Source organism: Abramis brama (assembly GCF_963993115.1).
Source record: "Abramis brama genome assembly, chromosome: 23".
Classification (NCBI taxonomy): Eukaryota; Metazoa; Chordata; class Actinopteri; order Cypriniformes; family Leuciscidae; genus Abramis; species Abramis brama.
The window spans coordinates 26112692-26124131 of NC_139985.1; the positions used below are offsets into that span (position 1 = coordinate 26112692).

Sequence of the window (11440 nt, forward strand, 5' to 3'; positions counted from 1 at the left end):
TCTGTGCACTGAAGGGGGCGTGTTCATTCAATGGGTCAAGCCAATGAAATGCTTCTTTACAGACCGCACTCGAATGCTATTGGCTCTCGCTACAGTCTGTCTTGGAGGAGTCAGTGAATCGAAGTGTGCGAGACTGATTCGTTCACTTAAAAGATTCGTTCAAAACACCAGTCGACTCCGGCTGTTGCGCTCTATCCTGATACTATATAACCAGTGGAAGGTCTTTTCTGCTCTGGCGTGTTCACTGCAGGACTGAAGGGTAACTGGACTTGTTGATGTTGAGTTGGCGTTTTGGATGAAGAACCGAAGAGAGTCCAGACGATATAATAAGTAAGGTTTTAGTACACACCTGCAGTTTTCAAGGCTTCATGTTTGAGCAGTTTTGGACTTCTTTGCTAAAATGCATTTTGTTTGTATATGCAGTGATTTCTTTACTTGTATGATTTAATTTTTAACCTTCTTGTGTTATATTCCGCTTCTTCCTGATGTTAAATACATATTTCTGTCGTTTTCTTTTCTGCTCACTCATGTTAGTGTTTGTTTTCATTCAGGATTTAAACTCAAGTGCTTTTGATCGAGTGCCATGACTGTACGCAGAGGTGAGTATATTCGAGTATATATATATATATATATATATATATATATATATATATATATATATATATATATATAACACACACGAGGTTTTAAGCATTGCTTTCTTCAAACTTTATCATTTAACATAAACCTCTCTTTTCCAGTGAATGTGGTTATTCTTGTGCTGCTTGCCATCGCCTTTTTGATTATTTTGCATCGAAATCTGCTAAATCTCAATGATTTCCTGAAGCAAGAGAATTCAGGTATGAAGATGTTGATGTTGGTGAAGTTGAAAAGTTGTTGCCACCCTCACTGATCTTCCTTTGTGTTCGCAGACACGGTGCCCGGGATGGTCCTGCCCTTTGAGACTGACCTCCTGTCGGGTCATAAGGTCATCAGAACAGGAGACGAGATCCCAGTGCTCATCACCGCTCCAGAGGAGAGACTGGGAGCTGCTGTCACCGCCATGAACAGCATCTACCGCAACAGCAAAGCTAATGTAGTGTTCAACATAGTGACTCTAAATGAGTCTGTGGTTCATCTCAGGTACACCTTATATCGCATTACTACGGTTTATTAAACCAGGGGTTTTCAAACAGGTCCGCAAGGGAGTCCTTGGGGGGTCCATGAAAACGTTTACAGAAAAATTATATATACAGTACCGGTCAAAAGTTTGGAAACATTACTATTTTATTGTTTTTGAAAGAAGTCTCTTATGCTTATCAAGCCTGCTTTTATTTGATCAAAAATACAGATTTTTTTAAAAAAATATATTATTACGATTTAAAATATTGGTTTTCTATTTTAATATACTTTAAAATATAATTTATTTCTGTGATGCAAAGCTGAATCTTCAGTGACACAGTTGGAAATCATTCTAATATGCTGCTTTATTATCAATGTTGGAAATGCTGCTTAATATATATATATTTTTAATCTTTTTAACTGTTTATTCATCAATGAATCCTGAAAAAATGATCACAGGTTCCAAAAAAATATCGAAAATATAACTGTATCCAACATTGATAATAACTGAGTATCAAATCAGAATCCTAGAATGATTTCTGAAGGATCACGTGGCACTGAAGACTGGACCACGAGAGCGTTTACACCACGAAAGCAATCCGGTTAAATGCGTTTTCGACTACCGCTGAAAGTGGTCAATACGTTTTAGGCCCCGTTTACACCTGTATTTAGCATCATCCACTTGTGATCTGATTGACCAAAACGCCAAATCTTAATACCAGGCGTAAAAAGAGAGAAAACCCCTGTATCAAACTATACTGTGTTTCATTACCTGTGCTGTGATCATTTGGTACACATAATTATTTCTCATTCCAGAACATGGTTGAGTAAGACTGACTTGAAACATAAAATTATCATTTTTGATCCGAAGATCCTGGCTGGGAAAATCTCTAATGATCCTCAGAAGGTGGAGGCAGTGAAGCCGGTAATCAAGCGCCAGTGCTTCTGTTTGAATAGAAGTGTAAATGTCAGTTATATATCATAACTGTATATGTATTTTATTTTTCAGTTGACCTTCGCCAGATTCTACATGCCAGTTTTCTTGCCAGATGCAGAGAAAGCAATTTACCTAGATGATGATGTAATTGTACAAGGTGAAGTGCATAGTTTTATCATTTTTAAAGACCCCATTTTTTTTATATATATATATATATGTATGTATGTGAATTTAGTTCTCTCTTTTTTTCCCCGTCTTTTGTTATAAGTGAGCGTAAACCGTTGGGGGAAAGAAGCAAGTATATCAGTATATTGAATCCGTGGACTAGGTCTTAAAGTGACGGCAGCCTAATAAACCTGCTGTCTGTGTCATTAATGTTAAACAAAGAACAAAAGACAAAGAGAAAATCCCTCGCTGCTCTTGACTGAATTACTTTTTTAACTTTAATTAGGATTTATCTATCAACGGAAACATCTCGGAGCGCTGCTTGCTGGGGGGACCTTTGAGTAATCCCAGAAGGTGCTCTTTGGTTGGGTTTCAAACTTATATTTGTAGAAAAAATGATCCAAGACACTTCTTCTGGATACTTGAATGTTTTGTTCTACGACGTACATTACACACACTCACACTCCAAACATTCTCATCTAGTTACTCAATAGAAACATAATTAATTTTTTTGCAAATAAACATAACAGCTTCAAAATTTGCGTTTTCAATATGGCTGTGTGTGATTTATGCTGTAGAACAAAACGTCCAAATATAGTAAACTTATGTTTACCACAGACCTTTTTTTACTTTGAAAAACCCTTAATCATAAAAACCCTTAGGAAAATCTCGAGGGAACCAGTGGCGAATTAGTCTTCCAGGTTTTGACCTCATCCCTGCTCCACTCTGTAAAATTACATTTTTAATTCTAAATAATTTTAATTTAAAGTGGCATCCAGTTAAATGGTTATTTTGTTAATAAAATGTTCAAATTTATTCAAATCCGATTTCTTTGTCACATTGGAAATGAAAGGTAAAGTTCATTGTATTGTGGAATAGTTGTCTTTGGATTTCCCCTTTGGTTTTATACTGCACATTCTACTACATGTAGTACGCCATCTGCATATTTTACACATACAGGAAGTCTGCGTATTGTACAAGTATGCATAGTATGTATATATATACTGCAGAGGTACGGTACAGTGTGATTTTGATTAAAATACAGCAGGAAGTGCTAATTGTATTCTTTTCTATGGTTCAGGAGACATTCGGGAGCTTTTTGACACCAGTCTTAAGTTTGGGCATGCAGCAGCTTTCTCAGAGGACTGTGACTCTTCCTCCTCGAAAGGCATGGTCAGAGGAGCTGGAAATCAGGTGATTATTCTGTAATGATCTAAACTGCCTGAAACTACAGGAGGTTTTTTCAAAACCATAAACTTGTTTATCCAAATAGACATGGTTTTTGAATATACAAACCATTTATTTTCTATATTGTGGTATAAAATCATTCATACCATCCAGCCCCAATTCAAAAAAGGTTTGCATAACACATATTCCATATATTTCCATGGATGTGCTCATTTGTTTTACCTGCTACAGAACAGCTATATTGGTTTTCTGGACTTCAAGAAAGAGGCGATCAAGAAGCTCGGAATGAGAGCCAACACTTGCTCGTTCAATCCTGGAGTCTTTGTGGCCAATCTAACTGAGTGGAAGCAGCAGAATATCACCAGCCAGCTCGAGTTCTGGATGGAGCACAATGCTAAGTTAGTTTCATGTTTTATTACTTGTGTTGTGTTCCGATTTATTATATTATTCATTCAAAAAATGTTAAGGACAGCTGTTGTATGTTACAAGGCAAAGTTCCAGTTTCCAGTGTTTAATCTGTTGAAATCCTCCAAGACATCTCGAGGTCCAGGGCCGTTAATGGTTTTGTGTGGTCGTTTTGCTTTAGAGAGGACCTTTACAGTAAGACTTTAGCGGACAGCATCACAACGCCACCTATGCTCATCGTGTTCTACAAGCACCACTCGAACATTGATCCCATGTGGCACGTCCGACATCTCGGTGAGGAAGTCATCGAGGCTCTGGTTCATAAATGTAAAGCAGCTTTCTGAATCTCTTGGTGACCAATATTTTTTCATTTTGATCTTGACGTTTCTAGGGGCGACAGGAGCGGGGAATCGGTATTCAGCTCAGTTTGTGAAGGCTGCCAAACTTCTCCATTGGAACGGACATTATAAACCGTGGGGAAGAACCTCCTCTTTTTCTGACATTTGGGACAAATGGTACATTCCAGATCCCACAGGTAAATTCCACACAATCCGGAGACACGCTGAGGAAAAATAGACTGTGGTTTGGACAACATGCATACAAAAAAAAAAAGTGCTTTGTGGAGGGACCTTGTCAGACATTTGGCTTTGTTCAGGGGATTTCTGGATGCAAAATATGGGGCCTTCTTAATGTTCTTTCTAGACCTTTCAAGAAACCTAGTTACTGGGACCAACATTGAACAGAGCAACAGCAAAGAAGCAACATTCAACACCAATCAATGCACTACCTCAGCATCCATTGTCTAATTATAAAGTAATAACACTAAAACATTTATGGCAGAGCTTTTACATTTTCATTTTGTATACTACATCCATGCAAGTGTCTAGATTTTTTTTTTTTTTTTTTCAAATGTCATATAATCCTGAATATTTTGGGGTGGAATTGTGGACCAACTTGTTTTTTTGTTGCAAAATTTCCATTTCATTATCAATATTTTAGTCTGTTTCAGGGCTTACGACACAAACCTGTGACGATTAACATTTCAAATTTTCTGACACTACACAAACCACTTTTCCCTTCTGTTAAGCGTTCAGTTATATTTCTGTGGGTGCATGTTTTTTCATGTCAGCTGTTACTCAGCATGTCAAGTTTTGTCCTCAGATTGAAGGGGAAATCATGCTAATTTGTACAGAAAGGAAAAAGTGTTATAACAAAGTATTGAATAAAGCTCTGTTTAAGTTTTGTATGCAATGTAAGAGTATTAACCCTTTATTTAGTCAAATAAGCTATAATGCACATTTTATTATGAATGAATACATACAGATGCACTCCAACCGAGTGCCATTTCACAATCTGACTCCTCTCAGTCCATGAAATTTTACACAAAATCTGTGTTGAAATCATACGCGTCATCACTGTTGTTGTGCTGCATTGAAGTCAGGTCGACGTTGACAAACTTCACTTTAGTTTCTTTAGTTGGCTTGTCTACAGAAGATAAAAGACAAAACAACTGATAGACAGAAGACATCAAACAGAAAGAGGACGTTTATTGGTGTAAATCATAAAACAACATACCTTCTCTCTTTTGTGTTGATTCCTGAATCTGTGTCTCCGTCTTTGGAAGGGGGATTTCAGCCTCAGGCTTAAATGTGGACAGCAGCTGTGTACCAGCAGTGTTGACTTGACACTTAATTTGTAAAAAAAGAAACAAAAAAAGATCTTAAGATGCATTAAACTCAAGACACTTCTTCAATAGATTTCTCTCGTATATGGTTTGTGAATATCGAATCTACTGGAGTTGCTGTCAGAGAGAGATCAGAGTTGGATTAAAAGGTCATCAAGGACTTATGTGAAGAACAAACTCATCATTTCTCATGGTCTCTGATGACAGAAGTGCTCCAGAGGTAAGTGGCTCATGTGAAGTACCTCGTCTGTGCTGGCGGTCATGTCCGTCTCATCTGCTTCTGTCGTTGTTATCGTCTCTTTAGGCAGCTCACTGACGTCCAGCACACCAGCAGTGGGGCCTTTTGAGCTGAAATTTATACTGCTCGCTAGATTTGGGGACCGCACACCTGAGGACAGGTACATTTCATTGATATTTTGCTTCATAAAATATCAAGTGTTATATTCTGATTTGTTCAATGAACTGATGTACCTCTGATAGCATTCTGGTTGCCCTCCCTCACCATGTCCATATTCAGACCTGACTGCAGTTGAGTCACGATGGCATCAGAGAGGTACGAGGGGAGGTCCTGTCGCTCTGGAGCTCTGCTGTGGTAACTGAGTTTAGCTCTAAAACACACAACATAATGCTTAGGAAGAGACTGCTGATTCGACTTAGAAAGAAAAAGTGATTTAAGAATTATGTGTGATGAATAAACTCTGAAACTAACCCAGTCCAATCGTTGAGGAACGTCGTGGCTGCCAGCTCTGTGTTTGGGATGCCACCTTTCTGCAGCAAACCTCGTTTCTTGGCTAAGGTGGTCAAGAACTCTAAGGAGTTTCTGTAGTTTGGGACATTATACTGTAGCATTATCTGAAAGAGACACATGAAACAAAAAGTTTGCAATACTGTATGAGGTTAAAAACAAAAATGCAGTAATTGACCCCTTAAAAAAGATTCCACTGTTAAAAGTTTTGCATTTGTCTGAAAAAATGTAATTCCTGTTGCAATTATTATCTACATTCTATGGAAAAAATGAAAGTCAATTTTTTAAATAAAAAATATATACATACATTGTTGGCATTCAAAACAGTTAATGATAATTATAGAAAATGTATTATGGCTGTGAATCAATCGCAATATCAGCATGTGCGATTTCCAAACTGCATCAATTTATTTATTTAATATTTTAATTCAGAATTCTGTGACTTTCTCAGACCTGCCAACCTGTAAGCATTTAGCATAGCAGGTACGCATTTTGACCTTAAAAAAATGCTTGTACGAAACTAAAAATAGTTTTTAGCTTACAGCACAGACTGGAATACCACATTGCTTATGTCTGTGGTATAAACTATTTAGATGCTTTTAAAATGAATTCCTGGTTCAGGAAACCATTCAGGCTCAGAGTCAGCAAGGCGTGCATCACCGTATGTACACAGAGACATATCAAATTATAGGAAAGTTGCTGACCGCTAAAATAACTTCACGCCGCCGAGACTCCACTATAGGATGTAGTGACGGATCACGTGCGCTCCACTGAATTCACTCCTATTGGTTGTCGCTCTTGAAAGTTGTTCTTCATTTGCATAAACTTAAACATATCAACTTTGTCACGTCGCTGGACACATCCTGTCACCAATGGTAACTGTCACTCGTGCGACCGGAAATCACCAGCTCTCCATTGAAACAAATGTGATTTTGTCGCTTAAGAGAGAGGATACATTCTCGTTCTAAAATTCTGTGCAAACCTGAGTCGATGCTTGATCTAAAAGCCACAAATCTCCTATTGTGATTTCTTAAGGTGTTCCTTACATGCTGCTGATTGCACTGTTTGAGTAAAGTCCTGACTGCTTCCAGGGGACTCTCCTCCTTCTCCTCCACCTGGAGGCTCCTGAGGGCCATCACGTCTCCTGGGTTACTGGGGGCCGCCACAATCCCTGGGCTGTCAATCATCTTCACACTTTTAGTAATATGCACTTCTTGCATACATCTATATAGGAGGGGAAGAATATCATTGAGGTTGGTATGTTATTGAGGCTCAATGCCTTACAGCAGAAATGCATTTTGGGAAATGAAGCTCAGTGTTGGATTGATTGACTTCATGTGGTGGTCAGTCCAATACAGTTCATCATGCTTCAAATTCACATATACTAGGACACTAAAATAATGAAGCTTTACCTGGTCAATCCTCTCTGTAAGCCAACATGACAGGCTCGCATTTCTTTCAGACTATTGATGATGCTGCTCTTTCCCACGTTAGGGAAACCTGAAGACAAGGCAACAGTAAAAGGTTCAATATCAAAACAAAGAAACGCACTAAGCAGTTACGAAATGATTTCATGATGACGAAATGAGATCCGCGTGGTGCATACAAATGACAAGAAGTCTTACCGACAACGCCAACTTTAAGCATGGTCTCGCCATCTTTCTTGTTAGCCAAGTCAGTAAGCGTCTGTAGGAGACAGTCACGTCCAAAACATGAAGCTGCTCTGCTGTGATCCAGAACTGCATTCGTTCCTCTCTGCTTCTTCTGTGACTGTAAAATGGAGATTATGAAGTGACAATGAGTGCACTTAATAAGCAAACAATGATGTGGTCATGTAAACGCGTTAACCCGTTTCCCTTTATCAGAGTAAGGTCATAAACGGCTTAAGCATAAACTGTTGGGCAGTTTATTAGCTCGGCTAATGTATGCACTGTTATTGATACAGTTTCCACATGTTCACCGCAATAAATTAGAAAAATACTCTGTAAATAAATAAGTACAAGTAAAATAATCAGTTTGTTGATGGACATGCACTTCTTAATGCTGATGGTGAGGAATTACAGTAGCAACATCTCATGTACCTCAAACCAGTGTTCATTTTGGCAGCCATTTTTGATTTAGTCTTAGTCTTCAAACGAAAATGCTTATTGGTCTTAGTCAAATTTTAGTCAGCTTTCATAGTTTTAGTTCACGAAAAGTCATTGCATTTGTCGTCAACTTTTAGTCAAACTGCAGTTACTGACATTCATTTCAGTAGCTATTTTATATGTAGTCTTTAGACAAAAAAAATGTAATTATAATTTTTCTCTCAAGGCCAATTCAATTAAGCTTATGAGAAATTTGAATCAAGGTCACAGGTTGTATTTAGATGCTGGCCAATTTTTTAGAGTGCCGTACCCCCCATTTAACGTCCTTCTGCGTACCCTCTCCCTTCCACTTAGACTGCAGTCACACCTTTTCCATTAAGGGACAATATTTGCCCCCTTTAATCGATTTTTCCAGTTCATTTTTTACCTTTTATAAATGCCTTTATAAAATAAATAATGCTTTAAATAAAACAATGTACAATAAATATGCAATGATGGTAAAAACGAAGTGATTCAATTAAAATCGGCAGTAGGTGGCGGTAAGTCACTGTCTTAATGAGTGAGTAATCGAGTCATTCATTCAGTAACGAAGCAAGTTGCTGTATTTATGAACAGGTCATTGAATCTCACAATTCGTTCATGAATCACCGCTGTGTGCTGCAGTTCTGCTGTGGCTTTCGTTGCAGAGTAATAAGCCTAATGACAATACTGTTTTAAATAACATAACTTAATATTACCCTTTTGTTTGTTGAACTGTTGTATAAAATCAATGTCACATATGAAATCGTTTGGATATTCAGGAAACATTGCATTCTTGCTCGTATAATATGTGATTTAGAGAGATTGATTCATCTGATGAGTCGTTTGAGAATCATTGAAAAAATGTGGTGATGTGCAAATGTATATTATGAGAAAATGAAACAGTTTTTTGACCTTGGATGCATGTAAACCTGTTGTAGGAGACCTCAAAACAACATTAGGAAACTTTAAAATAGCATAATAGGGGCACTTTAAGGAATCACATACCACAGTTCTGTCCTTTAGTTGCATGGATGCTTTGAAGAGAAAAGTTGGACACTCAGCTTCAAGATACCCAAGCCATTTCTCTAGGTTATCTTTAGGAACAAGATCTAAAAAGTAAAGAGACTTTAGTAACCAGTTTCCATCATGATAACTGGGTGACTTTAAGTGTATGGCACTACAGACTGCTCTCTACCTATTTTGTTCAATATGAACATGAGTTTTTTCTTTCCCTCGTGTTTCAGGACGGTTTCCTCCAGCTGAGGACAGCGGCAGCCCAGAGGATCTCTAGCATCCAAAACCTCCACGATCACGTCAGATGCCTCAATAACCTGCACAAGAATTCAATCCCATGTAAGATCAACCTTGTGAATGACCATTTTGGCCATGTTGGAGACTGTCACACAGATTCAGGAATATATTATTGTCAGTTTATGCTGGATATCAGTCTGTCAACTTGCCTTGTTCAGCTCGCAGCATTTGAATGTTTTAGCGCTTTTCTCTTTAGCTACCGCAGCCCTTGCTTCTCTAACTTTCGTCCCCTGCAAACAATCAATAAAGTTAGAAGTGAAGCTAGAGTCATTGATTTACTACTTTAATAAAGGTTTCTACACCTTTACCTTTTTAGCTTTCTTGGCTGCAGGTTCAACTACTGCACTGGCAGCTTCTTTCCCCTCTTTCCTCTTTGCAGCTCTTTCTTGCTTCTTTACAATCTTGTTTTGTTCTTTCAGAGCTTCAAGCTTCAAAAACAACATAATTAATACACATCAGTTAAGTGCAAAGACATATGCTTCAGTAACTGATATGTACAAAACACTCTGACTGTTAGTTTGGAAAAATGAAATTTGATTTGCACTGGTTTTAGTAATGATCTTACCTCCTGTTTTCTCTGCTCGGCTTCTCGAAGCACTTCCTCTTTAAAAGGTGCACTGTTTGGTACTCCAACATCTTTCTTTGGCTTTCGGCTTATCCCTGTCTTCTTTGCCGCTTTCTTTAATTTACGGTTATGCTCCCGAACCTAGCAATGGAGAAAGACAAAAAAGAATAAATGGCAAGTGTCCAAATGTGTAATAATAACATCTAGAAAAATAATAAACAACATTAAGCCTTGTCATGTGTTTGTCCTTTGGACAAACTTTGTCCTTTGTCAAACCAGACATTCACTTGAGTAAAAAGTTACTTGTCTGGATAGAAAAAAATATACTCGATGTTCTATCAGCTTTTACTTGCTTAAATAAGCATATGCGTGATATTTGCTCTCTGAAATTTATTTCCAGGGCATTTATTTTCCAGTTAGGCTCCTCTGGATGATGCATTAACATGTTTACAGTTATTACCTTGTCAATTAATAATAATAATAATAATAGAGCCATGTTTGCAGTTGTGCCACCCTGAGTTTTTCAATTATCTCAACAGCTGTAAACTGCTGATATTTCTAAAATGTTTATATGAAAGATTTCAAACCTAAAACGATGCCATAATATATTTTATTATTAAGACACCATTTTAAATAGTTGTCTTAGTCTGTTCATTTGTTCGGGCAGTTGCACCACCTGACATTTTGGGGGGTTTAAGATAACAAAACATAAAACAACAAGTACTACTTAAATGTACTAAAAATGAATTCAAACTAAATCGATTTATAGAATAAAACAGTGAATTTATCAAATTATTTTAAAAGGAAATCATGCACTTGGACACAAAAATATGCACGTCATGTCATTAACCCATCCATACATATACATATATGCATGGGCTGTAACAAAGCCCATATTAACGTATGTAATGTACATGTACAGTTGCAATCTCTTACCTTCTTTTGTATTTTGAAGCGTTTGGCGCATGATACGCGTTTGCTTGCCTTCTTCAACTCTACAAAAGACACGTGAGTTCCGTCAGTGTTTGACTACTTACTTCTGACAGTTTATTACAACCTTTTAGCAAACAACGGGTAAATATAATGATTTACGTTGCTTTGGTATACTTAAAGTACGTTAATAATTCTATTTTTGAGAGTATATACTCACTCGGCCTCTTCATGTCTGTAGCTGCTCCAGCACGCGCTCCTCTCGTACACGACGCAGCACGTGTCTACTCCTCACTTCCGC

The 11440-nt window shown here is 37.7% G+C and overlaps 2 protein-coding genes across 2 annotated transcripts; one reads left to right on the plus strand and one right to left on the minus strand.

Annotated features, from left to right (window-relative positions):
• Positions 1 to 218: 218 nt before the first annotated feature.
• glt8d1 (glycosyltransferase 8 domain containing 1) lies at positions 219 to 5047 on the plus strand. Its single transcript, XM_084101687.1, has 10 exons — positions 219 to 330; positions 552 to 599; positions 741 to 839; positions 912 to 1122; positions 1918 to 2026; positions 2111 to 2195; positions 3285 to 3397; positions 3623 to 3789; positions 3978 to 4090; positions 4188 to 5047. Exons 2-10 carry the CDS (start codon positions 584 to 586, stop codon positions 4370 to 4372), a joined length of 1098 nt encoding a protein of 365 aa, XP_083957813.1. The 5' UTR covers positions 219 to 330; positions 552 to 583; the 3' UTR covers positions 4373 to 5047.
• Positions 5048 to 5064: 17 nt separating this feature from the next.
• Positions 5065 to 11440, minus strand: gnl3 (G protein nucleolar 3). The gene is made up of 15 exons (XM_084101685.1): positions 11360 to 11440; positions 11146 to 11204; positions 10210 to 10350; positions 9953 to 10072; positions 9794 to 9874; positions 9529 to 9664; positions 9339 to 9442; positions 7851 to 7995; positions 7638 to 7725; positions 7272 to 7449; positions 6190 to 6332; positions 5952 to 6088; positions 5723 to 5868; positions 5372 to 5483; positions 5065 to 5281 (listed from the first exon to the last, which is right to left on the minus strand). Exons 1-15 carry the CDS (start codon positions 11370 to 11372, stop codon positions 5175 to 5177), a joined length of 1710 nt encoding a protein of 569 aa, XP_083957811.1. The 5' UTR covers positions 11373 to 11440; the 3' UTR covers positions 5065 to 5174.